Source organism: Pempheris klunzingeri, chromosome 10, assembly GCF_042242105.1.
Source record: "Pempheris klunzingeri isolate RE-2024b chromosome 10, fPemKlu1.hap1, whole genome shotgun sequence".
Lineage (NCBI taxonomy): Eukaryota > Metazoa > Chordata > Actinopteri > Acropomatiformes > Pempheridae > Pempheris > Pempheris klunzingeri.
The window spans coordinates 7,305,796-7,333,624 of NC_092021.1; the positions used below are offsets into that span (position 1 = coordinate 7,305,796).

The 27,829-nt window shown below is 41.5% G+C and overlaps 2 protein-coding genes and 1 long non-coding RNA gene across 3 annotated transcripts in view; 2 read left to right on the plus strand and 1 right to left on the minus strand.

The window, feature by feature from the left end:
• stat4 (signal transducer and activator of transcription 4) lies at window positions 1–27,376 on the plus strand. The gene is made up of 47 exons (XM_070838337.1): window positions 1–68; window positions 172–300; window positions 1,287–1,422; window positions 4,610–4,708; window positions 5,818–5,910; window positions 5,991–6,069; window positions 6,181–6,266; window positions 6,372–6,523; window positions 7,461–7,619; window positions 8,035–8,127; window positions 8,226–8,285; window positions 8,465–8,485; window positions 9,006–9,099; window positions 9,325–9,369; window positions 9,475–9,558; window positions 9,639–9,737; window positions 10,021–10,156; window positions 10,460–10,512; window positions 10,717–10,811; window positions 11,322–11,458; window positions 11,722–11,913; window positions 12,042–12,087; window positions 12,588–12,718; window positions 17,679–17,698; window positions 18,029–18,156; window positions 18,900–19,044; window positions 19,176–19,271; window positions 19,505–19,582; window positions 19,690–19,768; window positions 19,851–19,939; window positions 21,843–21,994; window positions 22,145–22,306; window positions 22,399–22,491; window positions 22,954–23,016; window positions 23,181–23,210; window positions 23,327–23,417; window positions 23,549–23,590; window positions 23,737–23,823; window positions 23,944–24,045; window positions 24,281–24,416; window positions 24,942–24,982; window positions 25,104–25,180; window positions 25,348–25,487; window positions 25,648–25,827; window positions 26,032–26,095; window positions 26,291–26,351; window positions 26,437–27,376. The coding sequence occupies exons 1-47, from the start codon at window positions 25–27 to the stop codon at window positions 26,560–26,562; spliced, it is 4,545 nt and encodes a 1,514-aa protein (XP_070694438.1). The 5' UTR covers window positions 1–24; the 3' UTR covers window positions 26,563–27,376.
• The window catches only part of glsb (glutaminase b), a 161,164-nt gene that overhangs the window by 101,944 nt on the left and 31,391 nt on the right, over window positions 1–27,829 (minus strand). The gene's annotated exons all lie outside the window — the stretch shown is intronic.
• On the plus strand, window positions 15,243–15,911 carry LOC139207993 (uncharacterized). Its single transcript, XR_011585175.1, has 2 exons — window positions 15,243–15,463; window positions 15,496–15,911. It is a non-coding gene; the product is annotated as an uncharacterized lncRNA (long non-coding RNA).

Below are 27,829 nucleotides of genomic sequence, written 5' to 3' on the forward strand. Positions count from 1 at the left end.
AGTCAAAAAGGGAAACAAGAACACATGTTGGATGAGACAGACCGGGGAGCAGCGCAGAGACATTTCAGGTAACAAGTATGAGAAGAACAACAAAACAGATCAGTTATTTATCCGTGATCAGTCATGGAAGAACAAATGTGACAGTTAATGATGGTGTGTGTGTCTTGACAGCATGAGCCAGTGGAAGCAGATTCAGCAGCTGGAGATCAGACTCCTGGAACATGTGGACTACCTGTATGATGATAATTTCCCCATGGACATCAGACAGGGTCTGGCCAGCTGGATCGAGTCTCAGGATTGGTGAGTCCTGCTCCTTTCACAGGAGACTGTCCTGCACCACTCTCCTCTTTTTACACAAATGGATAACTTTGAGCCCATAAGGGTAGTTGTGTTCGGGTTCTTCCATGTTATGCAAATCTCTCATTTCCACTCCACCGCATCTCACAGACAGATATCGTACTTTTTACTCCACTACATTAGTAACTCGTTTTATTCACCCCCTTCCAGAAAAAAATCACATATCTCCAAATTTGGTGAATGTGAATATTTGTGATAAACTGAAGGTTGAAGTGCTCCTTCGCAGGTTGAGAAAAAAAAATCTCCTTCTTTAGCTAAAGAAGCTATTATATTATTATATTATATATATATATTATATTATTATTATATATTATAATAAAGAAATTACAGCTGAAAACAGGCTGGTTTGCTGAGCTCATGTGAAGTTGACTTTTTAGAGATTCGTGGTTCTCACAGGACAGCTACAAGACGCTACAAACATATAATGATCCTATAGACCATGATGCATTGCTGAGGATTAACCAACAGTATAATAGTAATTAGTGAAAAACTTTAGTGAAACGTTTGAAGTAAATGTAAATATTTTTCACTAAAACATCTAGTAAAAACCCAAATAGTACATTTACTACTGATATTTTAAGTATGTTCTGCTTGTAACACACATGCTTTCACTTAAATAGGGTTTTGAATGCAGGACTTTTATTTGTAGAAGAGTGTTAGTGCTTTACTTTAGAATATGTCCCCCACCTCTGCCGCAAACATGCTCAGGCGACATTACAAATAGCCTACCGAGCTCTCTGATTTGAGGAACTTGCTACGTTTCTATTTTTCCTCTTTGCAGAAAAAGCATCACAGAGTGGAGAGTGGCACTTAGCTAAAGAGTGACCACGCTGTTCTCTTGTTTTATGAGCTTCGTAGCAGCCATCTTCTTCCTCGTCGGCTCTATCTGGCGTTCTCCTGAACATCACACTTTCTGTCTGGTTTTTCAGGGAGACGGCAGCTAACGATGAGTCAATGGCGTCGGTGCTGTTCACCAACCTGCTGTCCCAACTGGAGAGGGTGCGCTCACGGGAGCAGAACTTCCTACAAAGGCACAACATGAAAATCATACAGCAGCAACTACAGGTGTGTCACCGTGCTTCCATCTGCCCCCGTGTCCTAGTTATATCACTACTCACTACTCACAGGGGCTTCTCGGGTGTTTTCCAGCACAGAGAATGACTCTGACCAACAGTTTTAAAGTTGCTTTATGACAGGAATACCTCAAAAGCACATTGATTTTTCACTTCCAAGTCTGATGTATTGGCAAACGCCAGCGCTTGAGTAATGACAACAACTTTCACTACAATGTGCACCATATGAGCAAGCACAGTGCCGTCAAATAGTAAACAAAGGAAGTGCCACAGCAACGGCATCAAACGTGTGACTGTACAGTAGATCATTTAGCAGGAGGCAAGAACCTCGGCCGCGAAACAACTGGTGAGGCTTTGGTCTGAAATGATCGATATCAGGGTGTAAGATCCAAACGTTGGCTCTTGAAGTGTTGCTTTACAAAGTTTGAGGTTAAAACATTTTCGCTTCACGTCACGTTTACCTCTCAGGAAAAGTGTTTTTCACACAAATCGCCCCCCCACACACACACACACACTTGCCCTACACTCACACCCCACGTTTAGAGGCGTCACTCTCGGTAAAAAGAAACGTTGATGTGTGGATTACCACAGTCAAATATTAATGTCTGTAATTAGGAGAAGTGGTTTAGTGGTCTACTATGTGTGTGTACTGGAGGTGAAAGGGAAGTTAATATAATGGCTGTTCTTTCAGTTGGGGTGTCACAATGATAGTGAAACAGGTTTCTACTTTTCGTGCTGCTTTGCTATGTTAACAGAGAGGCAGCTGCTGTTTTTACATGTTTTAAGTGTTTCGAATGCCAAATGAGGCTGGTGACCTTTTGGAATTTTACACAAAATTAAGAACATGCCTATTCTTCCACAAATTAGAGATCCAATAATGCAAAACCACATATCTGCTAAGGGGAAAAATAAGATTTCCTTCCTTTGTCACTTTTTTTCCCGTTATTGTGAAGGTGGAGGTAATCTCTTGGTGAGCCGATGAGAGTGTAGAGTCCTGAGAGTTCAGTCCGGGAGCTGCACAGGATGTTCGGTTGAGGTCAGAGCTCACTGATGTACCATGAGCGTATGCTTTACTCTGGAAAAGACTTATACCTTTGCAGAACAAAACCGTGAGGCTCTCACCGCCATTTCCTGTGTATCTGAATATGTGCCTGTATGAGATAAAGTCAACATCTCACAGAGGAAGCAGTTCTTCCTGAGTAGGAGTCAGGTGTTTGTGTGTTGTGTTGTTGTTGTTGTTATGTGTGACTGAAGTTTGTGTCGTCGATTCACGTATAATTCTGACCAAATTTGTGAATCTCGCCGCCATTTGGTTGTTTTATCACCCACATGAAAGCAGAATCTTTCTTGGGAGCCCCCCCCGGGTACACACAAAGTGACGTGCTTCATATTCTTGGTTGATCTTTCATCGATCTTCATCGCAAATCCAAGGAAATGTCAACGCACTGCAGGTTCCCCTAGTTTCCCAGATTCTCTCTCTCTGTCCAACCCCCACCCACCAAGGACCCCGACAGAAAGCCGCCCACCTCTGAGCCTGGTTCTGTTTGAGGTTTCTTCCCGTTAAAGGGGAGTTTTTCCTGCCGCTCTTGCCTAATATAATATCTGATGCTTGCTCATGTGGGGATTCTTGAATCCTTCATTTTGAATCGGTGGGTCTCTCTCTAATTAAAGAGTTTGGTCTAGACCTGCTCTTTTTGTAAAGTGTCTTGAGATAACACTGTTATGAATTGGCGCTATATAAATAACGATCGATCGATCGATCGATCAATTGATTGATTGATATGTTTGCAGAATATGTTTTGGCTGAATAACTGTTAAAAAGAGAAGTGAGCTTGTGAATGGCCGGTAAAAACACCAACAACCCAAACTGACGTGCTTTTTGTTGATGCTAAATGTCATCATGGTTACTGTAAAGTCAGTGTGTAGGTGTGTTGATGCATCCTCAGTCATTGTTCTGGCAATGATGCTGATGCATGAACATTTAGTCACACCTGGAGGCGAGAAGAAAAGTTTCCTCTTCCCACAGCAGGACTTTTCTTACTTTTTAAGTGGGTTTTTTTTTAATGGACTAAGAAACACAGCAGTTTTTGTGTAAACCTCACGTAGAACAGCTGTGGAAAGTTTATGTCTGCTTCATATTTGTATGAATGCACATGAGACATTGCTCATTATTTTCATTTTCTATTTGGAAAAAAGATCCTGTATTGTAAATATATTCTAAGCATACACAGAAGCCACACAGAACCTTGTTATGTGACTGCAAAGAACAAGGTATTTTTTGGTGGAATCTGAGTGACAGGGGACAGATTTTACACAGAAAGGTCAGTTTAGTCACAGTAAACACAACTCAGAATCTAATGAGTGTGTTTAAAATCTTCTTCAGTGACATTTGAGGTGCATAAGACACATGAATGTTCACTGTCAGTGTGCTAAAGAGCTAAATGATGGTGTTGACAGTTACTATTGATGGATAGCTGAGTGGGAGGTTGTTGGAGCAACAGTCAGACAACATAGCATCATCAGACTGTCGTCTCCAGCTAAATCTCAGCTTGGCCAAGGTCAAACAGTTGATTGGGGGGAGACTGAAGGGGGCTTCGATCAACCTTAATTTATTTAGGTATCATGAATGCTCAGGTTGAATCTGAGGTTTTCTATCTCCATGATGTTTTATGAAGTACACGTTTGTGCTGGTCTGGTCTATGAAAAGATGCTGTGGTTGCATTATGGGAAATGCTTCACCCATTCCAAGGACAAAAAGTCAGACCTCTTCTGTTTACGTAACTTTTTTGATCTCATGTGAGTCCACCAGCTTCCTGGAAGTGCCTCTTTCAATCTGTCCACACCTTTGGCTACATGCCTCCTATTCACACTTTTTTATTAACTGAAGTATGGTTCTTATGTTTTGCCCGGGTCAAGTTGAACCTCATTCCTTTGCTGATGATGTACTTCCAGTAAGAACCTCACATCTCTGAGACCCATGATGACAAGTCTTTATGAAAATGATTTCCTTCTCATCAGGGACTTTCTGGATGGAAAGATACAGACACCACGGAAACTAAACCAAAACTTTCAACCTTTCAACTATGCTTTTGTGGCTTTAGTACAAAATTCCAAGCGTGTGGGCGTTTTTGTAACCTGGAATATTCGCTCTGTGTGTGTGTGTGTGTGTGTTTGCGTAGGTGAAATACAAGACCAACCCTGCCATCATGGCCCAGGTAATCTCCACCTGCCTGAGGGAAGAACGCCGTATCCTCTCCAGCACCTGCATGCAAGAACAGGTTTGTCACCTTATCTCCCTCAGAGGAAAAGTCCCTCTGGTTCCTTAATAATAACTGCTGCTGGTAAATCAGGACTGCTACCAGGAAGACAAGACAGTATTGTATAACAGACACTCCCATATTCCCAACCACTTCACTTTATTCCCAAGCAACAATTGATTGCTCATACTGGACAACAACAGCACGGTGAGTGAGTGAAACGGTGACTGATTTGAAAACAATTCAAAATAAGTTTGTCAGTTAATACTTTGTTGGTAAATGCTGAAGGTTTTATGTTTTAAAAAAAAAGTTTCTCCTTTTACTTTTTCTTTTTTTTTTATATTGACAATGGATTTGCCATTAATATATAGGATAGAATATTGTAGGAATACTAAAGGCAGCAGTGTGTCTCTATGATCCTTAAGACTTGTGACTTTGATCGTGAAGATGAGTATTTATAGTATATAGTCTATAGAATATCAGACTGTAGATCCAAGACAAAACTGCTGGACAAAAAGAAAGAGGTGTAATTGACCCTTGGCTAAGTCCTGCCCCCTTTGGTTACTGTCGCTACACCTTTAAACACACAACATGTCAATATGGTGTTTTCAACAATATCTTTTACATAATAATATATTTATAGTTATTAGTTAGATAGTTAGGGCGGCACATTGGTGCAGTGGTTAGCACTGATGCTGTGAGTTCACGTGTTCAAGCCTTTCTGTGCGGAGTTTGCATGTTCTCCTCATGCTTGCATGGGTTCTTTCCAGGTACTCCGGCTTCCTCCCACAGTTCAAAGACATGCATCTTAGATTAATTTATTTAAACTTTGATTTGCCCCATCTTTCTAGATTTGGTAAAGCAAAGAATATATAATAATAATAATAATATAAAAGCATCATCACGGTCGTGTTAGCATGCCGATGTTAGCATGTAAAGCTTCACAGATCTGCTAACATGGCTGTTGCCTCACAGAGGTTGAAGCACCATGTCCTGTCATCGGCTGTGTTCTGGCAGTAATGTGAACTTTTTGTTAAAGCCCGTGAATTGACAGACAGAATAACAGTCTATGTCTGATCTGCAAAACTCAGAAGTGAAGAATGTGACTTAAAAAACCACTTGTCCAACAGGGTCCACTGGAGAAATCGTTGCAGAATTCTGTGTCATTTGAGAGGCAGAAGAACATGGACAACAGAGTTGGGATCATCAGGGGCAGCGTGCAGGTAATGGAAGCATGTTTCTGGGAATATTGACACAAAGACATTACTATGTACTTGAAAAAACTCTGTCTGTCTGTGTATAGTTGATGGATCAGGCTGTGAAATACATCGAGGACATGCAGGATGACTTTGATTTCCGCTACAAGACCCTACAGTCTCGAGGTGAGCCCTCTTATAAGTTGTGTAGACATGTTGAGAAAAAAAAAGTTATTTCTTACAACTGTAGAAACTGCACAGCCTACATGAAATTGTGTGTGTGTGTGTGTGTGTCAGAATCGAGTGATAGGAACTCTGAGATGATGAAACAGGAAGTAACAACACTGCAGGAAATGCTCAACAGGCTCGACTTTAAAAGGAAGGTATGTATGTGTCATGCAAAGCTCCAACGTGCAAAGGCTGACTTACCAAATGTCCTCGAATATGAGTATCTATGCATATTGTTTTTTTTTTTATACCTTTGTTAGGAGATCCTGTCAAAGATAGATGTTGTGATCAAGGAGATCGACAATCTGATGACCTCTCAGCTCAACCCTGAGCTACAAGACTGGAAGCGTAGACAGCAGATCGCCGCCATTGGTGGTCCGCTGCTCACCGGTCTAGACCAGCTGCAGAGTTGGTAATGGGCTGAGCGTTTATTGAAATCATTACTGTCAATGCAACAGTACATTGTTGTGCATTATAGGAGCTTTAAAAAGGCGCTCCACTGACAAAGTTGAGTACTTCTATCAGGTTAAGGGGCCCACAAAAGACAGAATAAAAGGGGAATGGTCCAATCAAAGCAGCAGAGGTTGAGATATTCTATTAATCTCTAGTACGGGTTAAGCTCCAAAAATAAGGGATCCTGCATTTCCCATGATGCAACCAAGAGCATGTTTTCAGTAGTAGTAATGTTTTCATGTCTTTCACACACCTCTCCAATTTGTTACGTAGGTTTTCCGTTAAACAATAAATGTGTAGTCTCCAAGTCTCCATCATCATCAATGTCATCATAATGACATCATCAATGTTATATCCACAGTCACAGAAGAAATGATACAGTTTCCACAGGCTGATTGGTGCTTCTCATGATGATTATACTGACCTTTTCTGTGTACATTCAAGGGAGTTCCTTCATTGACATCAGTTACATTTTCCATAACTGGGTCAGTAAACACCTTCATCAGTAAACTAGCCCATCTAATAAGAAATTTTAATTTGTTTAAAAGAGCTGTGTGAAAATCACCAAAGCAGGTTTTTAGCTAGCGGCGTGGCTCTAGGAATGGAATGGAAATATTAGTCTGTCGGCTGGCTCAGCTTTTTCACAATTTCTCAACAACTATTGGATGGATTGCCATGGAATCTTGTACAGACATCCATAGGGCATAGCCCATCAGCTAGGAAACCACGCCGAGGATGAATCTTACTGACCTTGGTGATCACCTCCATGTAGTGCCTCCATCAGGCTGACTTTTGTAGTGTAATGCAAGTTACGGTGAAAATGGTAAGTTCAGCTTTACAGAGCACCGCATAAATTCTCTTTGCCCCTCATTTTCCTCTCTCCTGTCCCCTCTCAGGTTTACTCTGACAGCCCAGAGTCTCTTCCAGATCAAGCGACAGCTTGACAAACTGGGCGAGCTGGTTGTGAAGGTCACCTACGAAAGCGACCCAATCCCCCTGCAAAAGCCTCAGATGGATGAGCGAGTCAAATATCTCATCTATCACCTCATCAAGAGGTAATCTGAACACTGCACAATACAACACAAGACAGTGCAATGAAACACAGCAAAGATGTATCTGTACTTGCACTACAATGCCACATAATACAGGTGTCCTTATTCTGTTTTTAGTCTTCCTACACCTTGAAATTTATTGCTTTTATCACGACGACTGATTCACAGCTGAATTTTTGTGGGGTGTTTCTAATTTTGCGTGTTTCCTTTTCCTAGAAAACAGAACATTGACACTTGTAAACCACTTTGTCTTGTACTTGCAGCACTGACAACACATTACAGAATGTAGTGGTGTGCTTAATGCGGGACAAACAAAGCAAAGTGGTGGCTTTTCAGTGGCCTCTGACATGCATGAGCTGTCAAGTGAAAAGAGCATGTTGAAAACTGTAAATCATATGTAGGTGTGGTGTGTTCTCAGCTCGTTTGTGGTGGAGAAGCAGCCATGCATGCCTACACATCCACAGAAACCCCTCATCATCAAGACTGGAGTACAGTTCACCACCAAAGTCAGGTATCCTTGTGTGACATGATATGTTTTCATGATATTTCTTTATGATGTTTCTTTAGTGTTTTCTTTATTTGGCTAATTCAAGCATCTTTTTCTCTCAGACTCCTGGTTAAACTTCCAGAAGTGGATTATCAGCTGAAAGTGAAAACAACATTTGACAAGTGAGATTTTTATGTAAATTTTGTAATTTGTTTGCAATTCTAGTATTAAGTATTCTATATTTATTTTAGATTTATTCTGTATCTATGTGTTTGTGTATCTAACTATATATCTGCAATGTAGAAGTCATATTCTTAAGATCTCTGCTAATCTTTACGTGTGTGTGTGTGTGTGTGTGTAGGGACCTCCCCCCTGGCAGAGTGTGAGTACAAGCACCCTCACTACAGGATGTACTGCTATTCTTTAATTTTAGCACAGAGAATAGCAGCCAGTTAGCATGTGTGTGCACGTACACTACACCATATTACACCATATAAGCATTCAGACATTGACCACAGTGAGCACTGCAGGCATACAACATCAGTTCACCACTCCAAGAAATGGCTTCATTTCACAGTGCCACGTATCTACTTGGAGGAGAACGTGAGAGTTAATGCATCTTTGTTTCTGTTCCTCTCAAAATATTTCAAGAACTCCAGGATCACAAGCTATTCAAATTCCACACCTGAGCATTGATAGTTGTTACAGTAATCTGAAAAAAAGTAGTTTCCTTCATGGTTAAAGATGATTTTATTTTGAAGCCATACTCAAAAACTCTAATTTGTAAATTTCAAGTATTCACTTTTCACATTTCAACAGCTACAGTTGCATTTTTAGATACAGATTCGATTTGACAAATTCAGGAGGCTTCTTTTTTTTTTGCCCTCTCTCTCTCTCCTCAGAAGTCGTCAGTTTTTCATCCTGACCAACAACACTAAAGTTATGGACATCGAGGACTACTCAAACGGCTGCCTCTCAGTGGAGTTTAGACACCTGGTGAGACAACTGATTTCATTTATGCTTATGTGCTTACATTTCTAAAACAATTGATTGTGTTAACTCTTTGACTTCATGCCTCAGTTTTCTCAGTAGAGAAATCTGATGCTGACAAAATCCAGCTCACTTACAATTACATTTGGTATAAAGCATTAACCCCTCTGTCAAAGTTGGGGTTTATTGAATGTTTTTAAAACCAAATAACATTGAGTTTGTGTCTTACAGCAACTGAAAGAGAAGAAATACATCAATGGCACAAAGGGGAATGAGGTAGGAAATGCAGATGCGTCGACCTGTCAGTGTAAAATGACCAACTGGCCTCACAATTTAGTTTGAGCCTCATAAACGACATGGATGCATGCTTGTGTTTTGCAGGGTCTGCTCTCTGTGACAGAGGAACTGCACTCTCTCAGCTTCGAGGCTTGCTTCACAGTGCAGGGCCTCACCATTGATCTCGAGGTCAGTGTACGTTTTACTTGATGTTTCGCTGTCTGGTGCTATTGCAGCAGAGCACTCACTGTGTACCTGAATTCTTCCAGACGTGTTCTCTGCCACTGGTGGTCATTTCCAATGTGAGCCAGCTGCCTGGAGGCTGGGCCTCTGTCATGTGGTACAACCTTCTGACCGATGAGCCGAGAGTGAGTTACCACGCTGTCACAAAAAAGCATTTTAAATGTGTATTAAAACAGCTAGTGCTACATACATTCTGCTGCCAGTTTATAAGGTACATCTAACTGAAACTAACACAGTCCTGCAATAAAGCCTCTCTGTATGATGGCTGCAATGCTCATGACCATTTTAGAAGATGTACTTTATGGTACAGTTGAACTGTAATGCATTATATTAAGAGATGTTATAAAAACAACGCACACTTCCACTTCCCCTCTTACCTTTTTTTCTCCTCTTCCCTATAATCCACAGAACTTGGCGTTCTTCGGAAACCCACCCCGGGCCACCTGGAGCCAGCTCTCTGAGGTGCTCAGCTGGCAGTTCTCCACCTTTGCTGGTCAAGGCCTCAACAAGGAGCAGCTCAGCATGCTGGGTGATAAGCTTCTTGGTATGTTTGTCTTTTAGGTTTCACACTACATGATGTTGATTGTGTGTCTTGAGATGACTGAAACAAAAAGAAAGCACATGGTAGAGGTGGTTTTAAAGAACAGCGCCCTTCACGTGGAGACTGGCACTTTGTCGTTACACCACATAGATATATGTTGACATGCTAGCTGGTCTTTGCAGACTGACATATGAAGAGGAGGCTTGAGTTCAGTACCTTAGTTAGGGGCATTTAAACACGACTCATAGCTGTTGGCATGAACTGCCAAGCTACTGGGTTTATGTCATGCACTGTGTGTCGTTGTAGGTCAACATGCCTCCTGCAGTGACTATCAAGTGTCCTGGTCTAAGTTCTCTAAGGTAAGTGTTCGACAATATGGACATTTCACAATCCCATTGTGGTCTCATCACCAATGCCATTGCGCCCTTTAGTGGCCAATGAGAGTAAATGTTCTGTAGTATTGACCATCGACATGTTTGCATTTTTCAATTTCATTTCATATCTATATTGTGTATCAAAAAAATACTCAAAGTACATTTTCCATGTGTCATTCATTCTTCAAGGAAAATATTCCAGGAAAGCCCTTCAGTTTCTGGATGTGGCTGGATTCCATCCTGGAGCTCATCAAGAAGCACTTGCTGCCAGTCTGGAATGAGAAGTAAGCCTGTCCCAATAAATCACTGCTCCTCTTAGGATATTATTACAATTCACTGGATAAGAGTGCCTCACTACTTTGTCACAAACTGTCTTTCTGGTTTCTGGTCAGTGTCAAACAACGAGTATCAGAATAAATTAGCTCAACATTTATTGTTCTGTAGTTTTTGTACTGAGACAGTTTTAGATGTGATTATGGAATCGGCTTGTATCTAACTCAGCCAAGTAGACACTATATTCACCAACATGCGGGTTTTTGTTCAGTCTAGTATGAATGTAGCACAAGTGGTAAAATTGCAGCAGTCGTTATTTTCTTTGCACTTTTTCTAATTACTTTTATTATCCAGGTTCAATACGTTTGAATTATATATGTGCATGTAAAGACTAAGCTACATAATTTGACAACAACTTAGCCAGTGGATGTCACTGTAAAACTGTCAGTGGAATGTTAAAATGTGATTGAGAAGCAGTAAAACCATGACGTTTCTCTCTTTCACCACCACCATCCATGCAGCTATATCATGGGCTTTGTGAGCAAAGAGATGGAGCGCACTCTGCTAAAGGACCGAGAGCCTGGCACGTTCCTCTTACGCTTCAGTGAGAGCCACCTCGGAGGAATCACTTTCACCTGGGTGGAGCACAGTGACGCTGGTGAGGAGTCGTTCAAAGACACCATTTTCACCAGACCCCTTGTGACAATAAAATACAAAAGTATACTTAAGTGCTGATTTTTTTTAACTTTCAACCAGTTAAATTGTTTGTTTTGATCAAGCCCTCATATTTGGCTCATAAAAGTCTTGTTATACATACTTTTTGGGCAAAGCTGAATAAGTCATGTTAGGTATTCCAGACGTGCTTCTGGCCTGTTGTCTTTACTCGAGCTGTGCTTTGCTAACACTGGCTTTGTACAACAGGAGATGTCAAGTTCAACTCTGTGGAGCCGTACACGAAAAACCGGCTGAGCGCTCTCCCGTTTGCCGACATCATACGAGACTACAAAGTGATCTCAGACGGGGTTGTCCCAGAGAACCCACTGAAGTTTCTCTACCCCGACATCCCCAAAGATGAGGCCTTCGGACGGCTTTACAACAGTCAGCCAAGCAAAGGCAGGAATGCAAAACAAAGATTTCTCCATTCAGAGTTCATGTTCTTAGTGCCCGTCTTGAATCTTTGTTGGCTGACCAGGTTATAGGCTACAACACTAATGTCAGTTATGTGTCTGCTCAATTTTCAGTCTATCCATATATACCATCTACCCTGATCCCCATCTCGGAATTGCGGTGAGTTCATTCGAAGACCTTAATTACTTTATATTAACCCCTTACTGCCTGAATTTATTTACAATTATATAAAAAAATAAATGATTTGTGTTTTTGCATTCAAGCAGATGCTAAATGAAGTGGAGATTGTTAATTTGAATATAGCATAGCATAGACTGGTACAATATAATAATAGTATAATAAAATATATATGTACATACGCATAGAATATAGATGTATATATTTATGTATGCATCTATGTATATATAATATATACATAGAATATGCAGCTCAGCCACCTCAGCTGCATCAAGACCGGAAGAGGTTTGAGGCAAATTCACGACAACAGTCAGCAAGGGGTTAAAGTTAACTTTATTTTTCATTTCACCATCATTGGGGAATAGATGTTGAATACTACACTATGGTACTACATAACATTTGAATGACGTCGACCTATTTCATTTTCATTGATGAGAATCAGTCCCTTCACGTGTCTTACCTCCCCTCCTGTGTTATCCTAGCTCTAACTCAAGCACCACGCCGCCTTCTTGTCAGTCTCCTGAGCCGCCAATGACTCCTGGAGAGTTTCACATGCTGAACGAGCAGCTCTGCTTCGACATCGACACAGTAAGTTTGCAGGCATTGCCATTTGGTGGGTTGTTTCTTATTGTAAATGAAACCCATCAAAAGAACCCAAACCAACAATGAATGGAACTAACAAGTGTTGTGTGCTTAGCTAAAGCCTGATACAGTATATCTGCCTCTTCTGTGCCGTAGAGCTCCAAACTACTTTAAACACACGTTTCTTCATTGCCATGAACACACACTGTAGTTCATTTTGACTTTACTTTTACTTAAATTTGACTAACATTTGCTAAAAACTACAGTGAAACACTGTTTTAGGGAAACCAACACGAATCTTTAAAATCTTTTTTTTTAAAAACAGCTAACAAAAAGTAAACTAATAAACTCTTTATTAAGATTTCATTTGAGCCACAGACAGGGAAGGCAGTATGAACAAGACAGACTAACACATTTCTTACCTCGATCTTTTAATGGTATTTCTTGACAATAACAAAAGATATAGAATAACACAACATTACCATCGGTGGGTTGTATTAGTGATGGTCCCAAAAACTGCCTACAGGGAAAAAAAAACAACAGTGGACTAAATATACTATTATAAAATGATCATGTTAGAAAACAATTGAGCCAATGCTACATGATGATATAGTGTTACTAGCACATTATTACATAAGAAATATTATGCTGGCATTAATATATAATCCGCTAATGTAATTCTCTCTTGGTTTTAGAGAAGAGTCTGCCACACGTTCTGCTGCTAATGTTCCCCTTTTTGTTTCACAGATGAGTTCTCCGTATTCAGAGTAAAGCGAGATGAAACAGGCAACATTCTGGTCAAGGCTTTCTTGCTCGCTCCCAGCAGAGTTCTCATACTGGCCTTAAATCAGTCTCCAACCAATGTCTACACCTTGAATGTCATGAACTGTGTTTAAATTGGATTCAGTACTTCAGCTGTTGTTTGTTTCTTTTTTTGATATTCATAATTTTTATCAGTTTTATCATTGGTTTCAAGTTGTTTTTTTATGAGGCCTACATATTGTACATAAAACTATTTCAACATGTTTATTTTGACTACATGTAGACATGAACTTACTACCTACTGCCACGACTGACTTTCTGTGTTTTTTGCTTGTTGTTATTAGCAACTACTGAAGTTGCAGGGCGGTCACACAGCGTTTCCACCTACAGCCCATGATGAGGCAAGGCGAGGTCTGTAGATAAGTTTACGAAGGTATTATTTTGGAAGCAATAGGAAGTAAAGCGCCTGCAGCTGGCTGCTACTGGCTTTACACATGCCAGCCACAGCCTTTGTCGAGAACCACGTGATTCCCGGAGAGGCGAGTGGGTGGGTGTGTTAACAGTTCTTAGAAATAAGGAAACAGGTTAGGTAAGATCAGGAGAGTGTATTCATTCAGTACTCACCATGAGCAGCTCGCCAAGAACATGCCCAAATCACGACCGGGAGACGTGTTTGAATCACTTCTACCAAACATTATGGGTTGACATTCATCCAGTTGCGGTGTCTTAAAATTCAGATGATGTACACTCTGTCATTGGTATGAAAAAACTTGCAGATCATTTGTGATTGATTATGATAAAATAAAGATAAGATTAAACTTTTTATTGATCCCTCAGTGGGGAAAGTTCACTGTTACTGCAGCTCAAAGGACAGACAGAAAGCACACAGTTAAAGAAATAGAAAATTAAATAAACATAATATGTACAGAAAAAAACTTATATACACAAAAGAAACATTATATACACAGTAATACAATAATTATAAAGAAACAACAACAGGGTGGGATGGAAACATATTGATTATGTATTATGGATTATTGCACAGTTGTCCATGAGTTGAGTAATGATAATAAAGTGCATTTAGTAGTGGTTGTGGTTGTGTTTGGTGCAGCAGGCTATAATGCAGCATTATACAGTCTGACTGCAGTGGGAATGAAGGACCTGTGGAAGCGCTCCTTCTTACACTTAGGGTGTATCAGTCTGTCACTGAAGGAGCTGCTTAAGGCCCCCACAGTCTGACGCAGAGGGTGTGAGGTGTTGTCCATGATGGAGGACAGTTTGGCCAAGATCCTCCTCTCTCCCACCACCTCTATGGAGTCCAGGGGGCAGCCACAGACTGAGCTGGCTCTTTCTATCGGTCTGTTGAGCCTGTTCTTGTCCCGCTCAGAACACCCCCCCTCCCCCAACACACCACTGCATAAAGGACCACAGATGCCACCACAGTCTCGTAGAAGGTCCTCAGCAGTGGTCTGCTCACACCAAAGGATCCTAGCCTCCTCAGCAGGTATAGACGACACTGACCCTTCTTATAAAGAGAGTCTGTGTTGTCTGCCCAGTCCAGTTTGTTATTTAGGTGAACACACGTTAAAAGTACCAATAAAACAATGTAAAAACATGCTGTTACAAGTAAAAGTCCTGCCTTCATCCAATGTCCTCCTTCATCCTACGTCTTACTTCAATCCTACTTAAAGAGAAGTACAAAGCTATTAGCTGTAAGATGTACAAATATGATTAAGAGTAAAGGTGTTTGTCCCCTGTCATGAACTGTGTTTAAATTGGATTCAGTACTTCAGCTGTTGTTTGTTTCTTTTTTTGATATTCATAATTTTTATCAGTTTTATCATTGGTTTCAAGTTGTTTTTTTATGAGGCCTACATATTGTACATAAAACTATTTCAACATGTTTATTTTGACTACATGTAGACATGAACTTACTACCTACTGCCACGACTGACTTTCTGTGTTTTTTGCTTGTTGTTATTAGCAACTACTGAAGTTGCAGGGCGGTCACACAGCGTTTCCACCTACAGCCCATGATGAGGCAAGGCGAGGTCTGTAGATAAGTTTACGAAGGTATTATTTTGGAAGCAATAGGAAGTAAAGCGCCTGCAGCTGGCTGCTACTGGCTTTACACATGCCAGCCACAGCCTTTGTCGAGAACCACGTGATTCCCGGAGAGGCGAGTGGGTGGGTGTGTTAACAGTTCTTAGAAATAAGGAAACAGGTTAGGTAAGATCAGGAGAGTGTATTCATTCAGTACTCACCATGAGCAGCTCGCCAAGAACATGCCCAAATCACGACCGGGAGACGTGTTTGAATCACTTCTACCAAACATTATGGGTTGACATTCATCCAGTTGCGGTGTCTTAAAATTCAGATGATGTACGCTCTGTCATTGGTATGAAAAAACTTGTAGATCATTTGTGATTGATTATGATAAAATAAAGATAAGATTAAACTTTTTATTGATCCCTCAGTGGGGAAAGTTCACTGTTACTGCAGCTCAAAGGACAGACAGAAAGCACACAGTTAAAGAAATAGAAAATTAAATAAACATAATATGTACAGAAAAAAACTTATATACACAAAAGAAACATTATATACACAGTAATACAATAATTATAAAGAAACAACAACAGGGTGGGATGGAAACATATTGATTATGTATTATGGATTATTGCACAGTTGTCCATGAGTTGAGTAATGATAATAAAGTGCATTTAGTAGTGGTTGTGGTTGTGTTTGGTGCAGCAGGCTATAATGCAGCATTATACAGTCTGACTGCAGTGGGAATGAAGGACCTGTGGAAGCGCTCCTTCTTACACTTGGGGTGTATCAGTCTGTCACTGAAGGAGCTGCTTAAGGCCCCCACAGTCTGACGCAGAGGGTGTGAGGTGTTGTCCATGATGGAGGACAGTTTGGCCAAGATCCTCCTCTCTCCCACCACCTCTATGGAGTCCAGGAGGCAGCCACAGACTGAGCTGGCTCTTTCTATCGGTCTGTTGAGCCTGTTCTTGTCCCGCTCAGAACACCCCCCCTCCCCCAACACACCACTGCATAAAGGACCACAGATGCCACCACAGTCTCGTAGAAGGTCCTCAGCAGTGGTCTGCTCACACCAAAGGATCCCAGCCTCCTCAGCAGGTATAGACGACACTGACCCTTCTTATAAAGAGAGTCTGTGTTGTCTGCCCAGTCCAGTTTGTTATTTAGGTGAACACACATTAAAAGTACCAATAAAACAATGTAAAAACATGCTGTTACAAGTAAAAGTCCTGCCTTCATCCAATGTCCTCCTTCATCCTACGTCTTACTTCAATCCTACTTAAAGAGAAGTACAAAGCTATTAGCTGTAAGATGTACAAATATGATTAAAAGTAAAGGTGTTTATCCCCTGCGACTAATATTTGATTCTGTGTGACATTTGCTTATCAACGCTGATGCATGAATATGTAAGCACTAAGCTGCATTTCCCTAAGAGATGATCAGTGGGAGAGGAAAGAAGAACACAGTTCTCATCTGTTTTTGTCCTCTCTGTACTAATCCTTGGATAAATGTTGCCTCCTGGGACTAAACCCAATCATTTAAATGAAACCTGTAAAAGGTTATAGGGGGTCAGAGACACATGACATGAAACATGGCGAGGAGAAGACACGCCACACACAACCACATACTGACGTCCTGACAAGCCAGAAAGACTGGAAAACCACTGGTTTAACAATTAACAATTTATAATCTCATCATCTTTTTTTTTTACGTGAAAGAGCAACAGGAGCAGTCAGATATAAATGTAGAGGAGTAAAAAGTACAGTGTGTACAACAGGTGAAGCGCTGGAGTCTTGTGTGGTGTGATAAAGCTCAGAGGCCCTCTGGTCTGGTGGCGGAACAAACACACACAGAGGATTTAAAAAAAAAAAAAAAAAAAAGCTAATGTAGCTACTGTTAAGACAACAGAGCTCCATCATGTAAAAACATCAGCTGCAGTATTTTGGAGGCGGAAATTCAGGGCGTGTAAACACCGGCTGACTTGACAACGCCCGTCGGAGCATTTCTCGTGAACCACGTGATGCGGGGGAGTGACGGTGGATATAAGAAGCCCCTCCTCCCGCGCTTCCTCACACAGACGCACGGACCGAGAGGGGAGCGGACACCGACACACTGACACACTGTCCACACTGTCCACACACACTGTACCGAGAGTATCAATAGACCATCTCAATAAACCACAGCAGAGACCCACAGCCGCAAGGTAAGTCACGCTCATGTCGGTGGAGGCAACAAGAAGCAGCCGTGCTGTGTCACGGAGGCGGTGTCACTTTAGCTCACAGACTGCAGGCAAAGTTAGACACTCGACGTTGTGAACGTTAACGGTGTCAGACAAGCTAATGTCACGTCCTCAGCGTGGTGTCGCACTTTTTAAATCAGCCATTTTACCTGCTTTTTATTTATTTGATTTATTTTAAACATTATTAGATAAATGACAACAGAGCCTAAAACATAGCTTCGTGGAGTTGCCCTCTGTCCATCGCAGGAGCTTTAGCGTCACTGAGGGTTTTCACGGCGGTCCGTGTCTCCGCAGATGGCCCAGTGGCGGGCGGTGCTGAGGCTGGACGCGGCCCTGCAGGGCTGTGTGAGCCGGCTGTACGAGGGGAGGCTGCCCCGGGAGATCCGCCACTGTCTGTGCGTCATGATAGAGAGCCAGGACTGGTGAGACCCATCTAAAACACATTAAAGCACATCTTAAACTGAGGGCACTGTTTTGTAGAGAGTCCCAATGTGAAATGTAGCTGTGGAGCCTTTATTTTGCTTTTTAATGTCATTAAACGGTGTGTTTGGTAGAAAGCAACATTTCCGTTTTGAGGTTCTGTAATTCCAATAAATTATAGATAGATAGATAGAAATACTTTATTGATCCCTGAGGGGAAACTCTGGTGCTACAGCAGCAAAAGAGCAAAAGTGAGTAAAAGTCACCACCACCATGAATACACCAATAAATAAGCAGATAAATTGATAAAAAGATTAAAACCAAAGTGCGAGTTAAATCAAATAAAAACTATAGTGCACGTTAAAGAACAGAAATACATATTATAAATGATAAATTCTACTTTATTCTTCTACCTTACTATTAAAATGTTGTAGTTTTTACTTCACTTTATTTTGACAACTTCAGTTATTTTTCAGATAGAGATTATTCAAACAAAATATATAAAAGAGAAATGGATGATGTATTTACATAGATTTAGATTCTTGCACATTGATGCATCAGTAATTATTATCCATAGATAGAATATAATGTACTATTCTGATTTGACTGTTCAGAAATGCCCTCTCTTTTACACGCATATGATTAGAAGATGTCGAAATACAATAAGTTCGTTCTCCCAGCTAGTTTTGATGCTGAATTATTTCATGCAAGGTGTTATAGAAAGTGTTTCTGCACCCTGTGTCAGGGATTTGGCAGCTGTGGATGCAAACAAAGCAAGGACTTGTTTGCATGCTCTCCTGGTGTGTTTGGAAGAACAGTGGCGCCGCTCTGTCCAGGAGAACAACATTTTGGTGGGACCTGATCTTCCAGGGATGAAAGATTACTTGCTGGTAGGCAGACGTGCTGTTTTGTGAACTGAACGTTGCATTAAACATGAATGAATTGATTTAGACGTATCTTTGTGTCTTTTCTTAACGCAGAAGAGTATAACCTCTTGTGTGTCTTTTTATTGTTTTGTTAGAAACGCTTTCAAGATGAGCCCCTGAACTTGGCCATAATCCTTTCTGAATGCCTAAAGGAGGAAAAGAAAATCCTGGCTTCAGCCTCTGAAGCACAGGTAGGATTACTGATGATATCGGTTGGACAAACAATCCAGCACTGTCCAGTCTACTGTTTGGTTTTGCTGTTGTATTCTTGCTTTGAAGGGATACATCTAAACTCTTTCTTGTCACAGTGAACTCCATATTTCAGTTTGATCCTGTGTTCAGCAGGATACTCTATAATGTAACTTAGGGTACAAGAGACACTGTTAGCACAAGAGTGCAAAGAAATATCTCTGTTTTTTGTCAGGGTTGTGGCAGTCCAACCCCGGAGCAAAAATGGAGCGTGTTGGACGACAAAGTCAACGAACTGAAAAGGCACACTTCGGTAAACTCACCTGGACTGTAACTTTGTTCTGATTCTACACTTGTTTGCTGGTTTGTGTTCCACCTGATAGAAATGCGTACTTTCTTCATTTGTGAACTATATTGCAGGAGGTAAAGAAGGAAATCAAGTCACTGGAGTTCTTAAATGAAAAGCTGGACTTCATACAGGAGACCTGGCAAAGCCAAGGTAGGGCAGCAGACACAGGGAAACAGGTGATGGGGCTCGGTGTGAGTCCGTGCTTCATGTGTGTCTCACTTGTCTCTACCAGTGGAGCAGCACGTTGGATTGGCCCAGTCCCATGGTCTTATGGAAGAGGAATGTCTTAAGAAGGCCAACTTCATCACACAGACAAAGCAGGTCCTGAGAATGCGTGCATTCCATTTATTTTATTCTATTTTATTTTTATATAGTTTTATACTTTTCTTATGGAATTATGTGTCTGTCTTGTGTCTGTTTTTGTCTGATTCCGGGAGCGACCGCACAGGAGTTCCTACGTGTCCGTGTACACAAATGGCTGAATAATAGAGGAAGAGACTTTGTACATCTGAGACACAGCGCAAACTGATAAACCACTTTCTTAGAGCATTTTATGCTTCAAGTAGTTTGAAGCTAAACTCCACTTTTCAATCAAGCTTTTGTAAAAGCTCAAGCTGTTAAGGATTTCTGCACTTGGTTATGTCGGGTTTTTTTTTGGGGGGGGGGGGGCATTTTTATTTAGATAGCTCCAGTACAGAGATGTCAGGAAATGAGGAAGACGAGAGATGCAACAAAGGTCCCGGCCAGACTCAAACCAGGGCTGGTGTGGCTAACTGTCAGCAACCCCTAAGCCAGGCGTGTCCAAACTTTTTTCCCTGAGGGCCACATACAGAAAAACATACAAAGAGCTGGGCCACTCACTAGAAGCGAGCTATATTGCTAACTTTAATCCACTAGATGATGTGTATCGCCTCACCTCTAGTGGATTAAAGTTGGCAAAATCAATGAAATGTAGGTAAATTCTGCTTGATAACTGAATATGATTCAAGAAAAAAACAGCCTTTCCATTAGTGGGCTTTCATTTATTAGCTGTGGTACAAGCTGGTCTTTGCCTTGTAGGCTCTTGTTCAGTGTGTTAAGGTGATCAGTGAGATCCACTAAAAATGCCAACCATCAGCATCAGAGAGGGAAGCTTGAAATAGTCTGTGCTAGAGCCCTGGTGCTTGAATTAACAGCCTTACCTCCACTTTCTTGCCCCTCGGCGGACACCGTAGAGGCCCTTCATTTGGGCTTGCCTGTCCCAGCTGGAGCTCCATCCGTCGTACCTCCACACAGCTTGTCCCATTTAACTCCGATCATGCCAACTGCACCTGGCACAGCTTCAAAAACATCCTCACCCGTCGGGGTGCTCTTTAGACTGCTAAGGTCAAGCAGCTCCTCCGTAATGCAAAAGTGATCGTCATTAGTTATCAGCTGTGCTGTCATCGCACACCGCATCTGAAACTTTCTACACTCACTTGCTCTCTTACATTTCCTTCATTCTGCCATTTTGGGTCACCTGTAGCACATTTGTTCTTCGGTTACTCATTTTATAGAGAAGCTGCCTCGTTCAAGACAGTTACTCCACCTAGTGGTCACACTAAGAAGTACAATACAGTCCAGCGTAGGTTCCATGTGTGGGCTGTATTCCAATGCAGTTTTAGAATTTCCTGCGGGCCAATCAAAATTGGACCATGGGCCGCAGTTGGCCCACGGGCCGTAGTTTGGACACCCCTGTCCTAAGCCATGCCATTTTGCAGTAATGACTTCAACTCGCTGTACATTCTCCTGCTTATTACAGGGCCTCATACTGAAGAAATCAATGATTTGACCTAAAATATTAATTCGAAAATAATTTTATTCATTTGAAAATTGTTTTATTGCTTTCACTATCAGAACTGCGTCCATAGCAACAGTCCGTTCTACAGAAATAACAGACTGTATTATGCTGTATTTCACAGCAATACTGCAGTCTGTTAAAGTCAGTTTTATGTTTTGGTTTTGCTTTTTCAATAGTTTTTTTTTGTTTATCACATTATTTTTTTCATGGGATTCAATGCAGCAACTCATTGTGTTTCACAGAAAAAGAAAATGTTCATGTCATGGGGGCATTTTTTGATGAAATGTTTGATATAATGATTCTAAGCCACAACAGTCTCATTATTATGAAGGTCATTGTTTAAGCAGCTTAATTCGACTTTCTCCCCACATAGTTAACTCTTGCTGTGTTCTTTTTGTCTAGCAGATGGTGCTGCAGCAGATAGTGAACATTTTAAAACTGGCAGACCAGATTGTGATGACCCTCACGGATGTGGAGCTCCCTGAGTGGAAGCGCAGGCAGCAGATGGCCTGCATTGGCAGTCCAGTTGACACCTGTCTGGACCATCTCCAGAAGTGGTAAGAACTACCTCGGCTTTTCGTGTTTCATGTAGAGGAAGAGACTTTGTACATCTGAGCACTGGCCTTTCTTTCCCAGTTTTCACACTCGATACTTAATGACAAACTCGGTGTCTTGCGTGCCTGTGTTTGCTTATGTTCCGTGCGCAGGTTCACAGCTGTGGCAGAAGTGCTTCTAAGAGTGCGTGAACAGCTGCAGAAACTGCAAGACCAGAACAAGAAATACAACAGCACTGCTACCTCCAACCTTCCTGGTCCCATGGCTGAAACTGAGAAGTTTGCACAGTCCTTGTTCATAAAACTACTTACAAAGTGAGACACGGACTCTTCTGGGTTAAATACAGCACATACACACAGACTGATGCACAGCCTTTCATATGTTTTATTGTGAATTTGCTTTGCAGTGCTCTGGTGGTTGAGAAACAACCTCTCATGTCGAGTTTACCACAGCGACCTCTGATACTCAAGACCAGGGTGCGGTTCACAGTGACCGTGAGGTAATCCTGCACCTAACACTGTGTTGCCGACGCACCAAATCCATAACTGAGACATGTCTACATCTGATAAAATACCTGTCAACTGTGGCATTATTTCAGGTTACTCACTTTACAAGAAATGTCCTTTTGTTTCACGTGCAGTAATTTTGAATGTGCACTAAAAGTCAAAATGAGGTAGCTTAACTCACTGGATTCAAAGAAATAACAACGGGTCCCCTTCACGGCAAACCAAATTTTATTGAGGTGTATCGAAATACCTGTAGCAACCTCTAAAACCACTCCGGTGGCATAATTACCTAAGTAGTATGCTCATTATGTTTCAATCAATCGATATTTCTTTGCTATATATGGGCCTCAGAGCTATGAGCAAGACAGAAAGGAGCAAACAAGTGACAGGTAGTGATGGGAGAGAGAGAAAGGGGTGTCACTCATTCTGTCAGTATCTATTTCTCCTCTCCTCAGGTTCTTGGTGAACCTCCCAGAAGTGCAGAAGTGCCTGCTCACAGTCAAACCAGTGTTTGACAAGTAAGTCAAAGACAAACGTGGTCTACAGTACATCATTATTTTACATAAACAGAGATCTTTAAAAATGCTTTGAAAACGTTTGTTTACTTGCTTTTTAATGTAGAAATCCTTGTGTTCTTACCGATCTTTTTGTTTTCTTGTTCTATTAAAAAAAAAAAAAAAAGGGATGTTGAAGAAGCCAGGACAGTCAAAGGGTAGGTAAAGTGTAGAAGAACAATTTAAAAATCTGAAATTATTTATATTACCAAACATTCTTACAGACCATGTGTACATTTTTGGTCAATTTTTTATTTATTTATTGTTGTTGCAGCTTCCGTTGCTTTGACTTCAACAAGGATGACTATAAGGTGATGGACGTGGACACACCCGGCGGAGGTTTGGTGGCAGAATTTGGTCACATGGTATGAAGCTGACGAACCCTTCATCCTTTAAAACGTGAAAAATCCCATGCGTTTTGTGCTTCTGTGTCCATTCTATTTTATGAACAGCAGGTGTGGAAATGATGAACGCATTTTCTCGGTTTTGTTTTCAGTCACTCATTGAAAGCAAAGGAAGACCCAAAGGCTCATACGAGGTAATGAAAACCAAGATGTTGAGAAGACACTTAAACATACATCAGTGAAGAACTACCTAAACCATCTTTGGGAAAAGCTTATTCGACAGTACACTTTTTTTTTTCCCCTTTTAAAACAACTGTCTCTTCTTCTGTCTCTTCTTCAGCAATGTCGACCTGGAGTCACCGAAGAGCTCCACATCATCAAGTTTGTGACTGGGTTTCACCACGCTGGGCTGGAGTGTAACATCGAGGTGAGTAGATCACACACTGATTACACTCACAGGCATTTCATTTTCTGTGTGCTCTCTGCTCCTGAACTTCAAATATTTAGTCAGTTGATTGAATGGTCTCCTCCTCCTTTGCTGCTCCAGGCCAGCTCCCTGCCTCTGGTGGTCATCTCCAGTACCAATCAGGTCCCCAGCGCCTGGGCCTCTGTCATGTGGTGCAACGCGGTGTCCACCAGCGAACCGAGGGTAAAGCCATCACACCTCAGCACAACAAACACACTACTTCAGGATCTGTTTAGCCACATGAGAAGCATCCAAATGTCACCAAACAGTCCTACTCACGCATTATCACTTTCTCATTACAGATGTTGGCATTTTCTGTCTGAATCTAGTCTGAAACTAGCAGAGTCACATCCCTGTGAGGGTCCGTGGGTCAGAGTCCTCTGTCACTGTATCAAAAGTGTGTTCCCTTGTTCTGCAGAACCTGTCGTTGTTTGTCGACCCTCCTCCACTCAACTGGGAGCAGATGGCTCAGGTTCTGAGCTGGCAGTTTTTGTCCGTAGGCCAAAAGGGGCTTGACGAAAACCAGATCTCCATGCTAAGAGACAAACTTGTGGGTGAGTGTATGACCGCTTCTTCCACAGAACTGAATCCTGTCACTCTCCAGTGGCAGCTTTGCAAAAGAGTTCACCTCTTGTTTGCGAAGCTAATTGAAACCGATTCTACAGAAAAGTCGTTCAAAAGGTTCCTATGAACTAGTAAAAGTAATTGGGAACTATGCTTATTGACGTTGTTGCTGTGTTAGATGAGAAGATGAAAACCACTCATGTCTGGGTGATAAACATGAAGGTACAGTACAGACAGGAGATGCTTAGCTCAGCACAGAGACCGCAAACACTGACTACCTGGAAATCACTGAGGAAATACTTCTGCTTCTCGTACAGATGAAACAAAGGAGACATGGCGTGTTAATGGGAGCCAGGCTTGAGGTTATCGTTAGGCTTCTTTCTTTGTGCATCAGTGGGATTCAGCGTGCTAAATATGGCACTCGTTGATTGGGTAGACCTGCGCTGTAAAGGATGATGTGGTCATTTCTGTGCTTCAGAGTTTGTTATTTTTCATGATATTTCTTTCTTTCACAGATGATCCTGATGGTCTCGTTCACTGGAGTAAGTTCTCCAAGGTGAGCATTGAGCAAGACTCTTGTAATGCTGCAGTTTACACAGTTGGCACAGCCTGTAGGACTTGACCGTGTGTGTGTGTGTGTGTAATTTAACAAGTTTTTTGCTTTCCTGTGTGGACAGAATGAAAGTGCCTGGATTTGGATAGATGGAATCCTGGATTTAATCAAAAAACACTTGGCAAATCTTTGGCAGGATGGGTAAGTCACGCCAGGATTGGTTGACTGTGTTGGTTAATTGTGCAATTTACAATAATTATCACATTACGGCTGAAACAATCCAAATACCAGAATGAAATGAGACCACTGACACTCTGTCCTCTGTGCTTCCCAGTCAACTAAGCTCTCGTCATGCGTGTGGGTTTCAGGTCCATCATGGGGTTCGTGAGCAAGGAGAGAACACGGGCCCTGCTGCAGGAAAAACAGACCGGGACCTTTCTGCTCCGCTTCAGCGAGAGCAACAAAGACGGAGCCATCACCTTCAGCTGGGTCAACCACTCCAATGGTGGTATGCTTCTGTCCATGTGTGCTGTTCACATTATGGCCAAGACTGATTTCATGTTGTTCTAAGAATTTTATTATTGCTGAGGTGGAAACTCCTTTTTATATAGCAGCCTGACACAGTAACACTGTGTGTGCATTTTCACAATGCCCCCCCCCCCCCACAGAGACCCATGTGCATGCAGTAGAGCCATACACCAAGCAGGAGCTGTCGGCCATCTCTCTGCCATACATCATTTACCAGTACAGCCTGAGAGCCCAGAGACAAACGGCCAGGAACCCTCTGCTCTACCTTTACCCAGACATCCCCAAAGACACTGCCTTTGGACGCTACTACAACAGCTCTGGTACGGTCTCTTGCTTGTCTTTATACTTTATTTCCCGAGCTCGAACTTACAATGATTCATGCATTTATGAAGTTGCTATTGCAAATATTAAAAGCCCGTGTAATGTTGTCAGCGGCGTACTACTCTTCTACATACAACTACTACTGTTTTTCTTTCAACAAGTAATGCAGGTAATGACCTCTGATCGCCTCTGTGTTTACGCAGAAATGTCGGCATCTACGAAGGTCAGCGACGGGTACGTCCTCAGGCGCCTCGTTCCTGTTTCAGTGTAAGTCAAACAACAAATACATCGGCAATACTTTAGCGTCACATATTTCTGACCATCTACATCTGTTCCCCTCATGGAGAGAGAGTCCTCCTGCGGTTATATCGCCTTCCTCCCAGAGTGAGCTAGTCCTCTAAATGTTTGTACTGTACAGTGGTGTACAGGACCTTGCCTTAATGGTGTGTGTTTTTTCTACAGTTATCCCACACCACCTCCGTCTCCACCGAGGGAAACAGACATGATGGACATTGACATGAGTGTGAGTTTGATGGATTTATTTATTGTCTTTGTTTGTCTGTGAGAACTGCAGTTGATTTAAACACGTGATTTCTGTCTCCTTGTAGACGGACACGACTCAGCTGTTTCAGGAACTCTTCTCTGATCTACTCGGCTTGCCTGGACTCCCTGACTTGTCGACGTTTTATGAAGAGACTCACGACAGCTCTGTCAGCCCTTTCAGCCCCATCTGAAATTGTGCTGAGTCACTGTATTAACTGACTGTATTAGAAATATGGATGAGTGCAGCAACATTGTTCAAAAACACAAGCGATGTTTAAAGGTATATTTGGGTAATGTAATACGAGGTTCTGATTTAAAACCGTGTGGATTGTTGTTGATTGGATAGAAGCCTCAGGGATATTCAGATGAAAGTCGTGCTGCTCTTGGTACAAACACAATGCTTTACTAGAGATGTTCTTTACTTTTGTTTATTAAAATAAACATATCTGAATAGATTCCAGTGCCAAAAGAAATAACATCTGCATTATACAATACTGAACAACTTCACTTAAACAGAGAGAAAAATATACGGAAAACATTTTCAGCAGAAAGTCTAACAGCTGCACGGCTCGTTACGTGAATTGAAATATATATAGTTTTGTATTATTGTAGTCCTTGCCCATATTTTCAGCACTTTAATAGGTGGAGCCCCATAAGCCACTAACGGGTCACCTGATGAGTCAGAAGAATAACTGTACTGTATTTTCCTTTACCCATAAACAGGTTAAAATGAGTTATGTATGAGAGCAGCCTCAACACCGCACAACACTTGTAATATATGTATGGCCTTCAAATTAGCTTCCTCACTTTGACTATTTTTACTAGCATATTTAGGAAAATGTATTTTGTGAAATGCCTCAGACAGATCCACCGGCCTCATCGACTGCTGGAGTCCTTATTAGATTGTTTGTTCGCTTGCACTTGTTTATTTCAGTGAACTTTGTAAAGCACTGTGAGACACTCTGTTGTGATATTGGGCTATACAAATAAATTGAATTGAATTTTGTTTCGAAAAATGTGTGGTAAAATATTTTCTGAAATGTGCTTAAGACTAGGCCCTCTTTAGTGTGTGTATATATATGAAGCCAATGCCAGTTATTTTGTTACAAGAAAAGACAAAGAAGCAAAATGGAGGCCAGAATAAATTCAGATTGAAAGGGAGTGGTTAATTTAGTTTGCATCCTTAGTCCACTGTTTGTCACTGGCAATGACAAAAAAACATGAAAATCATAAATGATGAATAAAACTATCAATTGTTTAACTAATTTTTTGTCATGTACAGAATGTGTTGGTATCCTGTTAACTCATCAGGCCGTCTCTTATTGCCATTTGTAACTTCTGGAGCTCAGTACTGCAGGAGGCCACTTTTTTTTTTTTGTCTACTGCTTTTTGTTTTTGCATTATTTTTTTTTTCAAGCTCTAACGAGAACACTCAACATTGACTGAATGAGGGCAAAT

Excerpts from the sequence above, each read along its gene's own strand:
- stat4 (XM_070838337.1), top strand. The coding sequence starts at position 25 with ATGTTGGATGAGACAGACCGGGGAGCAGCGCAGAGACATTTCAG. Across the intron at positions 6,524-7,460 it reads CTAGACCAGCTGCAGAGTTG|GTTTACTCTGACAGCCCAGA; the intron begins GTAATGGGCTGA and ends GTCCCCTCTCAG. Across the intron at positions 21,995-22,144 it reads CTGGACCATCTCCAGAAGTG|GTTCACAGCTGTGGCAGAAG; the intron begins GTAAGAACTACC and ends TTCCGTGCGCAG.